General features: G+C 37.1%; 1 protein-coding gene across 2 annotated transcripts; it reads right to left on the bottom strand.

Moving 5' to 3' along the window:
- Window positions 1-1,021: 1,021 nt before the first annotated feature.
- On the bottom strand, window positions 1,022-4,371 carry LOC107951829 (protein SGT1 homolog B). 2 transcript variants are annotated; one of them, XM_016886973.2, is made up of 11 exons: window positions 4,038-4,370; window positions 3,868-3,937; window positions 3,556-3,680; window positions 3,297-3,429; window positions 3,122-3,218; window positions 2,943-3,008; window positions 2,541-2,679; window positions 1,771-1,853; window positions 1,543-1,647; window positions 1,241-1,395; window positions 1,022-1,102 (listed from the first exon to the last, which is right to left on the bottom strand). In XM_016886973.2, exons 1-10 carry the CDS (start codon window positions 4,195-4,197, stop codon window positions 1,288-1,290), a joined length of 1,086 nt encoding a protein of 361 aa, XP_016742462.1. In that variant the 5' UTR covers window positions 4,198-4,370; the 3' UTR covers window positions 1,022-1,102; window positions 1,241-1,287. The 2 variants fall into 2 exon arrangements, with proteins under 2 accessions (XP_016742462.1, XP_016742461.1); XM_016886972.2 differs by having other exon boundaries at window positions 1,022-1,395; window positions 4,038-4,371.
- Between the last annotated feature and the right edge of the window lie 16,777 nt (window positions 4,372-21,148).

Raw genomic sequence — 21,148 nt, 5'->3', positions numbered from 1 at the left:
GGTCACAGCTCAGTTTTAAGAAAATGTTAAACTTCCGCTATAACTAAATAATTGTTTTCTTAACTAAAATTTTCCAACACTTTCGTCACAACAATTTGGCACTTATAAAATTCAATCACTTAATAAATCATATCTACTCTCAAATATATGTCCATGGGTGGTTAAAATTACAATTATGCCTTGTCCATGGTGAAAATGAAAAAAAAAATATTTGATCTCTGTGCTTTCCAATCTTTTTAAATTTAGTTCAAAAGTGATTTTCATTCTACTAATTCATATCCCTAGTCATTCTCATACCAAATAGTCAAATAACATTTTAATCCTTTAACTTTTCAAATTTTACAGTTTGGACTTTTTTCCACATTTTCATATTCACAATTAACTACATTCTTTTCATCTCAAATATCAAACAACTTTTTATGATCTCTCTCTTTATCTAACTCTTTAATTTTTTTTTTCTCAAAAATTCACTTTATTAAATTTTGAGACAGTACCAGATACTATACCGAAAATATTGAGTGTGAAAAAGGACTAAACATAAGCATGTGATCTTGTTGAGGGTCGAGTGTGGAGAGGCTGATTCCACTCCCTGCAAAGCAAAGCACACTCCATTTCGATTGAAAATTTGGAGATGGACTAAACATGTGGGCATTGTTCCCCGACGTCGTCCTTGGAGGAGTTGGAGAAAGATCCTATTCCATGATCTATTAACTGATATTTCTGGCTGATTTTTTTTTTTTTTTTGGTCTCGGAGTTGATATATGCATAATCTAAAACCCAACCTCTACCAACGATAAGTAAAGAATTGAAATAATCGAATAGAGAGCGCTAAAGCAGTTCGCAAACAATAAGAAATGCCACAAAAAATGTACATAAAAATAAATATAAAGTTATACATGACCCTCGGGAAAAAAAAATATATCATGCAACCCGATCAAGATCCAATCATAATGTTCATATAACTTTTTTTTATTATAATCACTTTTCATGGAGGCCTGTCAAAATGTGTAAAGAAAAAAAATTATGAAGTAGCCATTCTTTCATTGCATAGCTTCAATGTTCCAACAATGCGCCGGTGAAGTTTAATGTTAGACCAAAATAACTGCACAAACGCAAAACGAAAGCTTAAAAATACAAAGTTCATCAACCTGTTGTTTGGGAGAAGATTACGACATTCAACGCACACCCAGGCAACATATTATAAAGTTATATTTTAGAAACGAAAACAACATTCACAGACCAAAACCGCAGTCCAAGCTACAATCTTCTCCATTGGGAACAAAGAGCCTAGTACTCCCACTTCTTCACTTCCATACCATCTGGAGGACTTCCTTCCACCTTCTTTGCACCAACTTCTTTCCAGTTTGTTGAAAGCACTGTCCCATTAGACTCCACCTGCAAATGCAAAGCCAGAAATTTAGATTATGTCCATGGCAAATGGGCAATTAATGTAACCATAATCTATCAATTATTTTATTCAATGACCAAAGTTACACATATTCGAGGGACAAAATTAAACTCTCTTTAAGGAAAATATCTTACAAAAGATTTTTGCATGGCTCTTCTTGTATCCTCATCAGCATCTTGATAAATGTCCCGGAAAAACTTATTCAAAGCTGCATCACCATCCAACTTTTCATCTTTCTCCTGAAAGCCAGCCACAGAGAGTCTGTGTGTTGAGAGTAATCGTATCCCATAACAACTTCCTCTAGGAAAGTTTTCCCAAAAACAATCACAAAAGAGAAAACGATATCTTCATGTTCAACATACCTCCTTTACTTGAGCTTCAATTTTATCCCAATCAACCCTCTTCGGTTTGGAGGATGGATACACTGGACTTTGATTTGCACTTACTGCAAACAGTAGTTTATGACAAGACCACAGGTAGAAAAAAAGATACAGTACTTGCCATAAAATTAAATCGTAAAAAAATTCAAACTCATGCAGCAACATTTATTAGAACAATAAGTAGATGAGCATTGAAAGATCAATTCAACCTATGAAAAGATACTAGCGAAGATTTTCAATTGCAAAAACATCCACATTCACAAACAGGAAAATCCATGGATATAGATCTGCAGGCAAAAAGATACCACTAGTTTGAAGAATAATAAAAATCTATGAGTAATTTACTTAATGTAAGCAAGAAATAGGAAATTTTATCTATGAGTAATTTATTTCGAAACAATACTTTGTTGCCTTCAGACAACACATTTCAAGTCGATCACATAAAATTCTGCAAAGTTTGTTGATGACTTTACTCCAAATACTAGCTTAGTAACTAAAATATGGTTCCCAAGAAGGATTTACCTGAATAAAATATTCACAATTTATGTTAGCCAGTAACATTTATATTTCAAACTACCATTACCTCTGGGTGCAAAACTGCAAAAGAATACACACAGCACTGTACACACACATACAACTGCACAGGGAGACTAAAAAAATTGGTATAGGATGCAAAAATAAACCTGGGCAATTGGTTGTCTCATAGTTTAACAGCTAGTAATAAAGATAACATGCAACAGAGATCAACTTACCTGAAGATACATTAACCCTTTGGGGAACAACAACTTCCCTGCTGAATTCAAGAGATGCCCAGTGAATTGGTTCAGCTTTTGCCAGCCGAATCTCAATTTTGGTTGACAACACATCATATCTGCACTTTTCAGGTATTATCTGTTCAAACATAGCAAAACACAACATAAAAACAAGCATCTAAACAAGAGACACAATCATATGGCAAAAAAGATCCAACAAAAACATGTTTGTCACTAGTAAACAGAAAGGCAATCCATAATTCAGTGTAATATTTCAGTAATTGCCACTATCATCTACAGAGTTCTTTGTTTGGACATTTGCAAAAAATAGAAAATTAAAAACATATTTATGATGATACTCTTACAAACCAGAAGTTCGATAACATGAATCTCATGTAATACCTTTCTAAATAATCGGAGCTGGAAATGATATGCATCTTTCCCAGGAGCTTCAATGGAAAGACTTAGCTGCAGAACAACAAAGAAAGATAGCACATCTTTAGACTGTATACTCATTAATCTCTCAAAGACAGAGCCAGAAAAACAGAGAAGTGAAACAGATGAATTAATATGCAACTTACTATTTGTTCGCCATAATCTACTTTAACACATTCACGTGGTATTCCCTTGGCAAATACTGTGACAACCACTTCCCCAGGTTTCTGGTAAAATTCATGCCTGCACAAATATTTTTAATCAAATCAATCACACATTATCAAAAGTGCTGACCTTAAAAAGAGATACAAAGGCAAAAACCTGTAAATTGGTTTGGGTGGTGCTACCACAGCCATTGGAACAGGAGCATCCTTGACCGGCTCAACTTCTTTTGCAGATACAGAATTTGTTGTCACCTCTTTCAGCATCTGCTTTGGTAGCTCATCAGTTTCCTCTAAACAAACACAAAAACTCATAAGACAAGGAAGGATCTTAAAACGGTATAGGTTTATTTTAAATATATAGCAATATCAGTAGATAAATTCCTTCCTTCCTAAACACCTTATTTAAAGCTAAGTACCTGCAATGCGCTCTTCACATTCTTTGATCAACTTAGAAAATCTCAACTCTCCCGGTGCCAAAGTGGCACCAGTCTCCAACGCAGCCTTAGCAGTTTGATACTCCTCAAGCTTCATACATGCCGTACTGTAGACATTGGTTTACATATGCCTCAGAATCAATAAACAATGCTCGGAAACAATTCAGGAATTCATTCAGCAATTATACTAAAGGAGCGATTAAAACAGCAACGTTCCATACTATTTATGTACAAACAACTAAAGCATTGGGAATTAAAGGAAAAAATGAGTAGACGAGGGAAAAATCTACTAACGCTTTACGCAAGTAAGCTTTAGACATGGAAGGATCCAACTCAATTGCTTTGTTTGCATCCGCGACAGCCTCTGCGCCAACAAAAAGTACAAAAATAACAAAGAATTAACAATTAATCATTTTAAAAACATACATATTTAAAAGATTAAGTGGGGAAAAAAGAGGAGATGCCAGTGAGATTATTGAGTTTGATGTTGGCTTGAGCGCGGTCAGCGTAGAGTTCAGCATTTTTAGGGTTAAGTTGAATGGCTTGAGAGTAAAGATCGAGCGCGAGTTCAAAGTGATCATCGATGAAGGCTTCTTTGGCTTTGGTCTCCAAATCAGAAGCCATAGCAAGGGCAAAGCGAGAGAAGAAAGGGAAGAAGAAGAAGACACAGAAGCCTCTCGAACAGTGACCGAGAGGGGATTTTGATTTCGGAGAAGCGTGGGAGAAAATAATTGACTTTGAGTTTGAGGGAACTGAATAATAATAATAATAATAATAACAGCAACAATAACGAGGGAAGCGATGGATTTACGCCCATCATTTATAATTATATATTAATTTTGGTTAACTTATGCATATATGCATGCTGAAAATTTTAAAATTCATCAGATTTACGCTTGAATTTTGGGAGGAAAAACAACGGATTCCGCAGGGCACATTTTCACTGATGCTTTTACCTTATTACTAAATTGTATAATTTGTATTACATCTTAAACCTACACTTATTTATAATATATCAAATAAATCTATTAAATTTGTATGCTTTCTTAATATATCATATTCTGAGTTTAAAATTTATAATGATTTATGTTAATTTTTCATTCATTTTTTTTCCGGTCGATTTGTTAGGTACAAAATTTTGGCAAAGTAAAGAATTGATTAGAAGCTTCTCAATTTTGGATTAAAACTTTGGCTTGCATATTATAATATATTTGACTTGAAGAAGTACTAATAACTTACACTTTATAGAAAAAATTAATGAATAAACGAATAAGTTAGTGTCTTAATTAGCTCTTCTCCTTAATGCTCTCGGGTTGTGTGGACATGTTAGCTTCGTATGTCTTCGATTCCTACAGTATATGCATAACATCGGTGTGTCTCCCCGCTCCCAAATATCCATATTTCCTTGTATCTGAGTTAAATTAAACCGACCTTTCGGCTTGCACCACAAGTTCTTATTTGGTACTGACTCGAAAGGAGCGTGCAAGGTAGGCGGTCACATGCTTTCATCAGGGACAGGTGGGAGTTCAAATTTCCAACTATTATACGCTCGTTCAAGTCTGTAAAATTCGTCAACGTATGTCTTACAATCTATACGTTCTGAGGCATAAGCAACAATTGCATGTGTGCTTAGATAACGAAGTACTTGAAATCTCCCACGGTCATATATCATTTGACTGAGGTTTACACGGTACGCTCCACTAATAACTACGGTGTCGGGTCCATGGGGCTGCTTAACTCGGAATACTAGATTTGGTCCCGAGTGACATATTGAAGCCTTTGAGTTCGCGATTTCTATATTTTCTCTAATATATTTCAGCACCGACTTGCACCAAACATGATCACCCTTTAGTTGTCTCGCGTATGTCTCAGCCCACTTTGGAAACAAGGATGCTAATCAAAAATATATTTTCTTGATCACCGAGGTTACTGACAAATGGCGCGCCCCATTCAATACAGAATTAATGCATTCTGCTAGGTTCAAGGTCATGTGCTCGTATCTTAGTCCTTCGTCATACGATTGTTTCCACTGTTGCAGAGGTATCCTATTAAGGTATCGCGCACCCAATTGGTTTATAGCCCATAGTCTTTCCAACATTTCATGGAATCGATGTTGACGAGCTCATACCTTGTCGATGACAATCAACAACGCATTCAAGAAAAGCAACCCAAAATGTTTATGTCAAACTATTTTACAAGAAACCAATTCTATGCACAACGTACCCATGTTAATGACATGTCATCACTTTGCATCCTTATGGTATTGGCTCACGTAGTTAGACCCTATATGACACAAACAATACCTATGGTGTACAAAATCACTTCGGCTTAAACATCGTTCGAAAGTGACCTGTATTCTGGTGCTTCTATTGGAAATGACGCACACATCGAGCTATGGCATAACATACATTCTCAAGTTAGTTAAGAAAAAATCCTGTCATCATCGGATTCTTCCAAAGTTATTGCAAAAGCTATTGGCAGGATTCTTTAGTTACCATCATGTTCAACAGCTATTAACAACTTATGCTCATATCTCTCGTACAAGAATTGTAACACCCCGAACCCGAGACCGTCGCCCGAGTCGAACACGAGGTGTTAACAGACTTCAAACCACTTATTTGACATTTCCCAGACAAGCTGCCAATCTGCGTACTAGTCGCTTTAAAAATCATATCTTGAGTTCTGAAACTCAAAATCCAGTTCCGTAAATTTTCCCTGGAACTAGACTCATATACCTATATGGTAGAATTTTTGTAGAATTTTTGGTCGGGCCAATTAGTACAGTTTATTAGTTAAATTCTCCCCTATTACAGGGTGCGACTGCACTGACCTTCATGCATTACGATTTGGATAACTCCCTGCACAAAGCTTCAATACTGATGCCGTTTGTTTCTATAGAAACTAGACTCAGAGAGGAATCTATAAATATATGGCATGAATCCTAATTATCTCTGGTTAATTTATAATGAATTTCCAAAGTCGGAACAGGGAACCCAGAAACCGTTCTGGCCCTGTCTCACGAGAACCTGAATATCTCTTAACATACTGTCCATATGATCGTTTCGTTACTTCTATATGAAAATAGACTCATCGAGATTCGATTACATAATTTATTCACTATTTAATTCCATTCCTACTAATTTTTGTGATTTTTCAATCCCACGTCACTGCTGCTGCCAGCATCTGTTACTGAAGCAACTATGCCCATTTCGTGATTTCTCATTGATCTATCTAGTAATTCATCATACATATCACAAAATTATAATCATGACTAGCCATACCAAAGGCTAATCATTGTCAAACATCTCCCTACTACACTATTGCCATATCATGAATCTTAACACCAAAATTAATCAGCCATGACATATGGCATAAAAAGAAAATCGAATTACCAAGACTTACGACCTAACGTTATAAAACCAAATCCAACCGAACATTTATGCCATTTTCGCATGGCTAAAATTTTACATACCAAATTTCAACAAAACATATTAGCCTATACATGCCGAAATGTTCTCCTGGGCCGACTAAAAAGAAAATACCAAAAGTTGCTAGCCGGTGTGATGACTCCGATGACGGCCCGATCACGCAAAAAGAGACGAGTCCAAGAAACCTAAAATAGGTGACAAGGAAACACCGAGTGAGTATATAACTCAGTAAGTCATAAGCAATGCACTACCATCCATTAATAACATTATCACAAGAGGAAGCAAAATGGAACGAGGCTAGTTACTCCATCCATACCGAACCATACCATAGTTCCTCAAACCTATCGGTTCAAGCTCATACCAAGTCATGCATTCACATTCCATATACTAATCAATAGGATATTTGAGGCATTTTCATACATCATTTTATTTTCGTTACAATCATACAACTAAACGACCTTTCACCTATTCCATGATAAATCTTATGTACGAGACTTCAATTATAATTGTCACATAGGTTCAAACTTACCAAGCTCAACTTCAAATATAAACATAGCGCTTATTAGTCACGAACTCGAGGTACTTACCCGATCCGCTGTCCGTGATCAACTCAATAATGTCGCACACTTAGTGTCCATAGTGATTCAAAAGTATATATTAAGTCCGCACACTCAGTGCTATATAATCAACTTGCACACTTAGTGCTATATAATCAAACTCGCACACTTAGTGCTACATAATCAAACTCGCACACTTAGTGCTACATAATCAAACTCGCACACTTAGTGCTACATAATCAAACTCGCACACTTAGTGCTACATAATCAAACTCGCACACTTAGTGCTGTACAATTTAAACCCGCACACTTAGCGCCAATCTCATGATCATAAATGTTTATACCCGCACTCTTAGTGCCGAGATCAACAACTCAATACATCTCACCTCTTTTCTTTTCATTCAACACTTTCATCACCACATACATACATGTATATATATATATTTATCATTCCATTCAGCATCATTACATAGACGTTATGACCATTTAAATTAATACAAACTATATGCTTAATGACTTACTTTATGTTGGGTAAAATAATTCCGAGTCGGCTACTCGATGACCTTCGATTTCCCCTTGTAGGACGCCTCTCCTTTTGGTTCTTGAGCTTAAATAAATAAATCAACTAGTTTAATTACCTTGCTAGTTATTTATATCCCGTAACATTAATAGTTTCATATCAAAAGAAGCATACGGCAACATTTTATTTCAAGGTACATATTCATAATTCAAATTCGACCATATAAACCAATATCATCCACTTGATCAATTATAGAGAATTAAAGTTAATATCACCATGTGTACTCTATATGGCCCATTATACATAATCAAATTTAACATCATCTATATATTTACTCATATGGCCGAATATACATACCCCCATATAATATCATTTTCATTCCATTTAACACTTAATTTTCACCACATAAACACTTGGCCGAATAATCCTAAACTAGCAAAACTCCACATTTGTTCATACCATCTTTTAAATTCACATGTATATTTTATTTTTACATGAACCATAGCCGAATCGTTTTAACCATGAGTAACATAACAAGCATAAATCATACTTATGGATATACCATGGCCGATTCAATCTAATCACATCCAAAATCATCAACCATTTTCAATGCATATAACATATATAAACATGAATAAGTTTCATATAATCTCTTAACACATTAATTTCTTTCATCAACAATCTTTTGTTTCTTTATCCATCAAAACTTAAAGGTAAGAAAAAAATCAAGTTCTTCTCACACATACCATAACCGAAAGTTCCATCCAACACTCTAAATTCGAAATTTTAGTATGGCTAGGTAAGAAAAACGTGATGATTAACCTGAACAACTAAGATTTCAAAAGAAAGATTAACAAAATTTACTAACCTCCTCTTCATTCAAAAGGCCGAATGCCTTTGCCCCCCCCTCTTTTTCTTCTTCTTGTACGGCTAAGAAGAACAAGGTAATAACCCCCTTTTTTTTTACTTCTTTTATTATCCTTAGTATTTCTTTTATTATTTCCTTTCCTTTACATAAAATAATGACCACTTCATGGAAATTTACCACATATTCTAATATATGCTCCATCATGGCCGGCCACTATGTATAAAAGAAGGAGTATTTGACATGCAAAGCTATTATTCTCACTACATGCTTTAATAGGTCCTTATAAATTAACCTATCACATTTCAAAATTTTCTCACATAAGTCCTATTTACTAAAATTCACCTACAATTAAACAAAATTCAAATATGAAATTTTCACACATGCATATATACATATAATAAGCATCAAATATGACAGCTAATTATTTTTATGACTCGGTTTAGCGGTCCCGAAACCACTTCCCGACTAGGGTCAATTTTGGGCTGTCACAACTCTCCCCCACTCAAGAAATTTTCGTCCCCGAAAATCTTACCGGTAAATAGGTTTGGGTATCGTTCTTTCATCGAGCTCTCGGTTTCCCAAGTAGCTTCCTCGATCCGTGTTTGAGCCATAACACCTTTACTAACGGAACCCTTTTGTTTCACAACCCCTTCACTTCACGAGCTAGGATACGCATCGGCTCTTCTTCATAACTCATATCGGCTTGAATTTCAACCTCCGACGGACTAATTATGTGCGAAAGATCAGATCTATAGCGTCGAAGCATCGAAACATGAAAGTCGCGTGAATCTTTTCAAGTTCAGGGGGTAAAATCAATCGATACGCAACTGGACCGACTCGTTCGGATATTTCGTATGGCCTAATGAATCTCGGACTCAACTTGCCCTTTCGGCCAAATCTGAGTACCTTTTTCCAAGGCGAAACTTTAAGAAACACTTTATCTCCCACCTGATATTCAATGTCTTTTCGTTTCAAATCCGCATACGATTTCTAACGATCCGTGGCTGCCTTTAGACTTTCACGGATTACCCTTACTTTCTGTTCGGCATCTTTAATCAAATCGACTCCAAAAATTTTACTTTCACCGAGCTCGGTCCAAAACAATGGTGTACGGCATTTACGACCGTACAAAGCCTCGTAAGGTGCCATCTTAATACTTGATTGAAAACTATTGTTGTAAGCGAATTCAATCAAAGGTAAATACCGTTCCCATGAACCACTAAACTCGAGGATGCAACATCTCAACATATCCTCAAGTATCTGAATTATCCTCTTGGATTGACCATCGGTTTGTGGATGAAAAGCGGTGCTAAAATGCAGCTTGGTACCCAAAGCTTCTTGCAATTTCTTCCAAAATCGTGAGGTGAATCTCGGATCTCTATCCGACACGATAGAAATAGGTACTCCATGTAATCTCACAATCTGAGAAACATACAATTCGGCTAGTTTATCCAATGAAAAATCTGTACGCACGGGGATAAAGTGAGCCGACTTAGTCAGTCTATCAACAACAACCCAAATCGCATCCTTCTTGCTTGCTGACAAGGGCAGTCCGGACACAAAGTCCATTGTGACTCGATCCCATTTCCACTCGGGTATCATGATCGGCTGAAGTAATCCTGAAGGCACTTGATGTTCCGCTTTCACTTGTTGACATATTAAACATCTCGAAACAAAGTCGGAGATGTCCCGTTTCATACCATGCCACCAAAACCGACGTTTCAAATCGTTGTACATTTTTGCACTCCCCGGGTGAATTGACATTCGGCTACAATGAGCTTCGTCCAGAATCATCGAAATGAGTTCTGAATTTCTTGGAACACACAACCGACTTCTGAACCTCAAACAATCGTCATCATCAATTTGAAATTCGGATTCCATATTCGGAATACATTCAGCCCATTTTGCAACCAATTCATCGTCGACTTTCTGAGCTTCACAAATTTGATGAATCAATAATGGTTTGGCCTTTAATTCAGCTACTAACACATTGTCGGGTAGAACAGACAAGTGTACATTCATCGCTCGTAAAGCAAACAACGATTTCCGGCTTAAGGCGTCCGCAACCACATTAGCCTTTCCCGGGTGGTAATCAATGACAAGCTCGTAATCTTTCAACAACTCAAGCCAACGTCTTTGTCGCAGATTTAAGTCTCTTTGAGTCATCAAATATTTGAGACTTTTGTGATCCGAAAATACATGGCACTTTTCACCAAACAAATAATGTCGCCATATTTTCAAAGCAAATACGATGGCGGCTAGTTCGAGATCATGGGTTGGATAATTTCTCTCGTGTGGCTTCAATTGTCTCGACGCATAGGCCACAACTCGACCTTCTTGCATCAATACGCAACCCAACCCGAGTAGGGATGCGTCAGTATAAATGACAAACTCTTTGCCTGATTCGGGTTGCACTAAAATTGGAGCTTCAGTCAAATGAGTTTTCAGTTGATCGAAGCTTTTCTGACATTTCTCCGTCCATTCGAACTTAGCATCCTTTTGAAGTAGCTTCGTCATTGGTGTGGCTATCATCGAGAACCCTTTTACAAATCGTCGGTAATAACCGGCGAGCCCCAGGAAGCTCCGAACTTCGGTAACATTTCTTGGAGGCTTCCAGTTAAGTATGGCTGAAACTTTGCTCGGGTCAACTCGAATACCCGATGCGGATACCACATGACCCAAGAAACTAACCTCTCTTAACCAGAACTCACACTTACTGAACTTAGCATATAACTTCTTATCCCGCAAAATTTGCAACACTAATCTCAGGTGCTCAGCATGTTCGGTCTCATCTCCTGAATAGACTAAGATGTCATCAATGAACACAACTACGAACCGGTCCAAATACTGTCTGAAGATCCGATTCATCAAATCCATAAATACCGCAGGGGCATTAGTGAGCCCGAACGGCATCACTAAGAACTCGTAGTGACCGTACCTCGTTCTGAAAGCAGTTTTGGGTACGTCCGAATCTCGAATCCGCAACTGATAATAACCCGATCTCAAATCTATCTTTGAAAACACTGAGGCTCCCTTTAGTTGATCAAACAAATCATCAATGCGCGGTAATGGATATTTATTCTTTATCGTCACTTTATTCAGTTGACGATAGTCAATGCACAATCTCATGGTTCCGTCCTTCTTTTTTACGAACAATACTGGTGCACCCCAAGGTGAGAAACTTGGTCGAGCGAAACCTCTATCCGTCAACTCTTGCAATTGAGCTTTCAATTCCTTTAACTCGGTTAGTGCCATACGATACGGAGCTATCGAAATTGGCGTAGTTCCAGGTACAAGCTCAATACCAAACTCTATCTCTCGAACAGGTGGCAAACTCGGTAACTCTTCAGGAAAAACATCCGGGTATTCACAAACCACCGGCACAGATTCGAGTTTCTTTTCTAATTCTTTGTCATCAAGTACATACGCAAGGTATGCTTCGCACCCTTTTCTTACATATTTCTGGGCCAACATTGCTGATATTACAGCTGGCAACCCCCTTAAGTCTGTAGGCTCAACTCAGATTATCTCGTTATTTGCGCACCTCAAATCAATAGTCTTGCTTTTGCAATTCACAACCGCATCATGCGCGGTCAACCAATCCAAACCAAGAATAACATCAAATTCGTCAAACGGCAAAAGCATCAAATCGGCCGGAAAACAGGATTCTCGGATTATTAGAGGGCATCTCTTACACACTTTATCAACAAGTACGCATTGACCCAAAGGGTTTGACACTCGAATTACGAACTCAGTAGACTCAACAGGTAGAGTCTTACTGGATGCTAAGGTTTCGCATACATATGAATGAGTAGAGCCAGGGTCAATCAATGCAATCACATTAGTATCAAAGAGAGTGAAGGTACCAGTGATGACGTCAGGGGAGGATGCCTCCTCTCGTGCGCGAATGGCATATGCTCTAGCAGGAGTACGGTTCTCAGCTCGAACAGCCGTATCAGAGGCCCCTCTCTGACTACCACCCCTACCTCCTAAAATTCTCGGTGGTCTACCTCTAGTTGTCACTCCACTAGGTCTTGCACCTTGAATCTTATTCTTCTCATCAAGCTCCGTGCAATCTCTAATGAAGTGGTCCTTCGAACTGCATCCGTAACAGGCCCTGTTAGTAGACTTACCCCAACATTCACCTAGGTGTCGTCTTCCGCATTGGGAACATTCAGGTTTCTCTTGACGATTATTGCCCACACTAGCTACCGAAGTAGCTCGGGAGTCCGTCGATGGTCGTGCCCTAATGGAAATTCCCGCAGTCGTCCTCGACTTATTAGTGTCCTCCCTGAACTTCTTTACAGCTGAGAACGGAGCTTTACCCGTCGATCTTTTACGATAGTCTCTAGCTTCAAATGCAGCCTTCTTTTTCTCCTTTCCAAGTTCTTCCGCCTTGCAGGCTCGTTCAACTAATGTTACGAATTCTTTTATCTCCAAAATACCCACTAGTAGCTTTAAATCTTCATTCAATCCTTCTCCGAATCTTTTGCACATAGCAACCTCATCAGCTACACACTCCTGGGCATACCTACTGAGTCTTACGAATTCATGTTCGTATTCAGATACTGTCATACGGCCTTGCTTGAGTTCCAAGAATTCCTTGCGCTTTTGATCAATGAACCGTTGGCTAATATATTTCTTTCAGAATTCCGTTTGAAAGAAGTCCCAAGTAACTCGTTCGTTTGGGACTATGGAAATCAGGGTCCTCCACCAATAGTAGGCTGAGTCCCGCAACAAGGATATAGCACACTTTAGACATTCATCGAGTGTGCATGACAGTTCATCAAACACCCGAATGGTGTTATCAAGCCAGAACTCAGCCCTTTCAGCATCATCAGTAACTATGGCCCTGAACTCCTCAGCCCCGCGCTTCCTAATCAAGTCTACAGGTGGCTTACTCAGCCTCACAGGATCAGTGACTGATGGCATTACGGGCTCTTGGGGTGGATTATTCAAATTCGGGAATTGTTGGACAGCCAGATTCGTTCGGGCATATTGTGCGACCGACTCATTCATCATGGTAAAGAAGGCTTGTTTAGCCCCCTCACCTTGATCATTCGCAGATGACTGAGGTTCAACAGGCGGCGTCCCTTGTGCAGGAGCAGCCACTACACTTTCAACGTCATCCGCCAAGGTTCTCTCTACACCGGGATCCATTTACTAATCAAAACAAAAATTTTAACCGTCAGAAGTCATCACACATTTAAACATTAACATTAAGGTATGTATAGCTAGACTCATACGTGCTATGGTAGTCCTAGAACCGACTAAACCAAAGCTCTGATACCAATAAAATTGTAACACCCCGAACCCGAGACCGTCGCCGGAGTCGAACACGAGGTGTTAACAGACTTCAAACCACTTATTTGACATTTCCCAGACAAGCTGCCAATCTGCGTACTAGTCGCTTTAAAAATCATATCTTGAGTTCTGAAACTCAAAATCCAGTTCCGTAAATTTTCCCTGGAACTAGACTCATATACCTATATGGTAGAATTTTTGTAGAATTTTTGGTCGGGCTAATTAGTACAGTTTATTAGTTAAATTCTCCCCTATTACAGGATGCGACTGCACTGACCTTCATGCATTACGATTTGGATAACTCCCTGCACAAAGCTTCAATACTGATGCCGTTTGTTTCTATAGAAACTAGACTCAGAGAGGAATCTATAAATATATGGCATGAATCCTAATTATCTCTGTTTAATTTATAATGGATTTCCAAAGTCGGAACAGGGAACCCAGAAACCGTTCTGGCCCTGTCTCACGAGAACCTGAATATCTCTTAACATACTGTCCATATGATCGTTTCGTTACTTCTATATGAAAATAGACTCATCGAGCTTAGATTACATAATTTATTCACTATTTAATTCCATTCCTACTAATTTTTGTGATTTTTCAATCCCACGTCACTGCTGCTGCCAGCATCTGTTACTGAAGCAACTATGCCCATTTCGTGATTTCTCATTGATCTATCTAGTAATTCATCATACATATCACAAAATTATAATCATGACTAGCCATACCAAAGGCTAATCATTGTCAAACATCTCCCTACTACACTATTGCCATATCATGAATCTTAACACCAAAATTAATCAGCCATGACATATGGCATAAAAAGAAAATCGAATTACCAAGACTTACGACCTAACGTTATAAAACCAAATCCAACCGAACATTTATGCCATTTTCGCATGGCTAAAATTTTACATACCAAATTTCAACAAAACATATTAGCCTATACATGCCGAAATGTTCTCCTAGACCGACTAAAAAGAAAATACCAAAAGTTGCTAGCCGGTGTGATGACTCCGATGACGGCCCGATCACGCAAAAAGAGACGAGTCCAAGAAACCTAAAATAGGTGACAAGGAAACACCGAGTGAGTATATAACTCAGTAAGTCATAAGAAATGCACTACCATCCATTAATAACATTATCACAAGAGGAAGCAAAATGGAACGAGGCTAGTTACTCCATCCATACCAAACCATACCATAGTTCCTCAAACCTATCGGTTCAAGCTCATACCAAGTCATGCATTCACATTCCATATACTAATCAATAGGATATTTGAGGCATTTTCATACATCATTTTATTTTCGTTACAATCATACAACTAAACGACCTTTCACCTATTCCATGATAAATCTTATGTACGTGACTTCAATTATAATTGTCACATAGGTTCAAACTTACCAAGCTCAACTTCAAATATAAACATAGCGCTTATTAGTCACGAACTCGAGGTACTTACCCGATCCGCTGTCCGTGATCAACTCAATAATGTCACACACTTAGTGTCCATAGTGATTCAAAAGTATATATTAAGTCCGCACACTCAATGCTATATAATCAACTTGCACACTTAGTGCTATATAATCAAACTCGCACACTTAGTGCTACATAATCAAACTCGCACACTTAGTGCTACATAATCAAACTCGCACACTTAGTGCTACATAATCAAACTCGCACACTTAGTGCTGTACAATTTAAACCCGCACACTTAGCGCCAATCTCATGATCATAAATGTTTATACCCGCACTCTTAGTGCCGAGATCAACAACTCAATACATCTCACCTCTTTTCTTTTCATTCAACACTTTCATCACCACATACATACATGTATATATATATTTATCATTCCATTCAGCATCATTACATAGACGTTATGACCATTTAAATTAATACAAACTATATGCTTAATGACTTACTTTATGTTGGGTAAAATAATTCTGAGTCGGCTACTCGATGACCTTCGATTTCCCCTTGTTGGACGCCTCTCCTTTAGGTTCTTGAGCTTAAATAAATAAATCAACTAGTTTAATTACCTTGCTAGTTATTTATATCCCGTAACATTAATAGTTTCATATCAAAAGAAGCATACGGCAACATTTTATTTCAAGGTACATATTCATAATTCAAATTCGACCATATAAACCATTATCATCCACTTGACCAATTATAGAGAATTAAAGTTAATATCACCATGTGTACTCTATATGGCCCATTATACATAATCAAATTTAACATCATCTATATATTTACTCATATGGCCGAATATACATACCCCCATATAATATCATTTTCATTCCATTTAACACTTAATTTCCACCACATAAACACTTGGCCGAATAATCCTAAACTAGCAAAACTCCACATTTGTTCATACCATCTTTTAAATTCACATGTATATTTTATTTTTACATGAACCATAGCCAAATCGTTTTAACCATGAGTAACATAACAAGCATAAATCATACTTATGGATATACCATGGCCGATTCAATCTAATCACATCCAAAATCATCAACCATTTTCAATGCATATAACATATATAAACATGAGTAAGTTTCATATAATCTCTTAACACATTAATTTCTTTCATCAACAATCTTTTGTTTCTTTATCCATCAAAACTTAAAGGTAAGAAAAAAATCAAGTTCTTCTCACACATACCATAACCGAAAGTTCCATCCAACACTCTAAATTCGAAATTTTAGTATGGCTAGGTAAGAAAAACGTGATGATTAACCTGAACAACTAAGATTTCAAAAGAAAGATTAACAAAATTTACTAACCTCCTCTTCATTCAAAAGGCCGAATGCCTTTGCCCCCCCTCTTTTTCTTCTTCTTGTACGGCTAAGAAGAACAAGGTAATAACCCCCTTTTTTTTTACTTCTTTTATTATCCTTAGTATTTCTTTTATTATTTCCTTTCCTTTACATAAAATAATGACCACTTCATGGAAATTTACCACATATTCTAATATATGCTCCATCATGGCCGGCCACTATGTATAAAAGAAGGAGTATTTGACATGCAAAGCCATTATTCTCACTACATGCTTTAATAGGTCCTTATAAATTAACCTATCACATTTCAAAATTTTCTCACATAAGTCCTATTTACTAAAATTCACCTACAATTAAACAAAATTCAAATATGAAATTTTCACACATGCATATATACATATAATAAGCATCAAATATGACAGCTAATTATTTTTATGACTCGGTTTAGCGGTCCCGAAACCACTTCCCAACTAGGGTCAATTTTGGGCTGTCACAAGAATGTTCCATCAATTTGAACAAGTTGCTAACAATACCTGAATGCAGTTACACATTGCATGAAAGTCTAGAAAAAATGGTGGAAAACTCTTTTTCCAATGACCAAGCGATCATCGTAATTCGCAGGCTCTTTTTGCTGCTCGGTTATAGAACCTGATGATCTGCTGTTTAGCGCCATAGTAATAATGTGCAAGCGTACACTGTCGATGCAAGTATAGTAGAAAAATATGATTCTGTTGGATATCGATCCTACGAGAATGGTTGTCTTTTGTCTATCAATGTCAATGCAATAAATAGATAGAAACGAGATAAATTGTGAGAGTAGTTATCAAAACAATAACTTGAAAATAATAAGATAAAATATGATAACGATAAACTGGGATCCCCAACATGAATATTCAACAGAATACTAAGTGCTCACAAGGTATAAAAGGATAAGTGATTGTCGATGCATTAAATTGCAATGAATATCTTATCAAGCTTAAATTTTATATCTAATCTAAGAATTAAACATGCACATTAGCCAAACCTTCCTATGTTGGCAATGGAACACTATTAAGAACAAATGAATTAAATTCCTCTAATCCTCAAGCAACTCCCGTTGTCATGCTTGTTAGCTTGAACTATTGCTGCACTTTCCAGTGTTAGTGACTGCAATAACACTTTCATGCTAAAAACATTCAAACCCAAAGATTAAACAGTAGAAGCAAGACTGAATAAAATAACATTTAACCTAGAAATCATGTATACTTCTGTACAAACATGAAATAGAAATTAATCATCATCGTTTAGAAAAGAAATATAAAAGAAACAAGTGGAGAGTACTATTCCAAGAAAATCTCGACTTGATCTCTCAACTCCCTCTTGTGTCGAACTCAGAACTCCTCGTCAAGAGTTAATTTGCATCCCTTTCACGTTGGTTCACCCGTAGGAGGTTTAAGCCGCCATCGCCGAAAAGCTTCAAAAGATAGGTTGAAGAAGATAATCCCTGATAATACTCTAGAGTGACATATTTTTATGTGCTAATTGCATGTTTATTTTGAGAATTACCCTACTAATTTGAGTTATCTATGATTTTTTATCTTTCAGGGACTAAATTGGAGGCAAAAGGAAATTTATGGGTAAAAAGTGCAAATTTGAAAAAACAATGGGCCAACATGCTACATAAGGGAAAAGGTAGTGCCAAAAATGCAAGTATGGAAGACATAAGGGCAAAAGTGCAAAAGAAAAAGTTTTATAGCACAAGACTCTATTTAATGTTTAATTACATTAGGATAATTATTAAGGATTATTATTTAGATTTAATTTTAGGATTTATTTTCATTTATCTTTAATTATCTTTAATTATCTTTATTTATTTGTATTTATCTTTTAGAATTTAATTAGGAATAGGCTAGGTTTCTTAGTACTATAAATAGGGGATGAAGTGACACAAATTTCATCCATCTTTGGCTGTAAACACTCTCTCCCCCATAAATCTAGTCTTTTTGTTCTTTCCATATTTTCTTTCAATAAAAATTCCATTCCCATTATATTTATTTATTTTTCCCCAAAAATCATGAGCCATTAATATCTATCTAGCCAAAGGTTGTCAAAAATCCCCAAAAAGGGTTCATGAGGCTTAGAATCCGCGTTTAGCTTTCTCAAAAGAGTATTCATCATTTCTCTGCATTACGGGGCTGACGCTTCTGTCCATGTCCCTTAAAAAGTGATCTTTTTAATGTGTGCAAGGAACAGCCACTTTGTATATTTTGGGAAGGTTGCACAGTCGGTTTGTTAGCTTACTTTGTTAGAGGTTGGCGAGCCCAAGAGACAAAGTGGCGTGGTATTCACCATTGAGAAGTGATGATCTAGCATAAGACAATCCCACAAAAGCGATTGTTGGCTAGAGTCAGGTTCCGCTAAAATCGTAAGTCTAAAATCTTGGAGCAGGTGGTCGTAGGCGTCCTCTTCCACTATAACTAGCTTATTCTGTTTGAGAAAGATCACCTAAAAGTCGAGGATTGAACCTAAGGCAGATCGAGGCAACCGGAGGCTGGAATCTCTTCATAAGAATTCTTTTTCCTCAACTCTATTTATTTTTATTATTTTAATTTTAATTTTTGAAATTCCAATCAAAACTTTTAATTCAATTTTTAATTTATTTTTTCTAAGATTAAAACATTTAATTCTATTTTTTTATTTTTTCAGGTACGCAGGTTTTCTTGGGCACAATTTTGACTAGGATTTCGAGGAATAAGCAATTGTGCAAATCCGGTCCCTGAGGATTTGGCCCTACTTCCCTTATACTATTATTTTTATTATTTTCAATATTTTATAGGGATAGGATATTGTTGGTGCTTTCAATGACCGCATAAAATTTTGGCACCATTGCTGGGGACCAGTAACGTACTAATCTTGTTCTTTGTTTCTTATGACTAGATCTGCTCCAGATACTCTTGCGTTTGATTCGGAGATAGAGAAGGATGCGAGAGCCAATTGCAAGGAAACAAAGCTAAGGAAAAAATAGTCAGCGGTGGTTGAGACTCAAAGTAATCCACCGTCAGAAATCAGAATCGACGATGAAGCAGAGTCTAGGGTTAACGAAAACCCTACTCAAACATTTGAAAGCCAAAAGGTAGAATTCGATTCACCAGAAGATGTACTTAACGCTAGGGTTAATGAAAACCCTAATTTAGCATATCAACCTATGGCTCAAACAATTCGGCAACTGGCCGAAGCTCCGGTAGAACAACCGCCATTGTGCATTGCGTATCCTACTATGGATACTGATTTTGAATTAATGTCAAGTTTAATCCAACTTCTGCCAACTTTTCGTGGGTTGCAAAATGAAAATCCCCACAAACATCTGAAAGAGTTTTATATGGTTTGTCTTACTATGAAACCTCATGGGGTAACTAAGGATCAAATTAAACTGTGTGCTTTCCTTTTTTCCCTAGTAGACTCAGCTAAGGAATGACTATTTTACTTATCTCCTGGATCTATTACAACTTGGGCTGATCTTTCTCGTTTATTTCTTAACAGGTTTTTTCCAGCATCACGAGCAACTAAGTTAAGAAGGGAGATCATTGGAATAAGGCAAAAAGAAGCAGAGTCTCTTTACGACTATTGGGAGCGATTTAAGAAGCTGTGTGCTAGTTGCCCACAACACGATATTACAGAACAATATCTTCTCTAATATTTTTATGAAGGCTTGAAACCCATATAGATGAACATGGTAGATGCCGCTAGTAGAAAAGCATTGGTCAACATGACTCCCCAACAAGCAAGAGACTTGATCTCCACGATGGCTGCAAATACTCAACAATTCTGAGCCAATCTTAAACCCCCTAGAAGGGTTCACCAACTAAGTAATTCAACTTTAGAAGATAAAGTTGATAGACTTATAAATATTGTGAGTTCTCTTATTGCAGAAAAAGCCAAACTAGCCCGAGTATGCGGAATATGTGCTACACCTGTACATACAACTGATGCATGTCCCAGTTTTTATGATGATACTATGGCTCATTTAGATGCTGTGGGAAATTTCCCTAGGCCACCACAAAGGCGATATGATCCTTACACTAACACCTACAACCCAGGATGGAGAGATCACCCTAACTTAAGTTATGGGGCCAAT

This window comes from Gossypium hirsutum, chromosome A11 (genome assembly GCF_007990345.1).
Source record: "Gossypium hirsutum isolate 1008001.06 chromosome A11, Gossypium_hirsutum_v2.1, whole genome shotgun sequence".
Lineage (NCBI taxonomy): Eukaryota > Viridiplantae > Streptophyta > Magnoliopsida > Malvales > Malvaceae > Gossypium > Gossypium hirsutum.
This window is presented reverse-complemented; position numbering and strand designations above follow the sequence as displayed.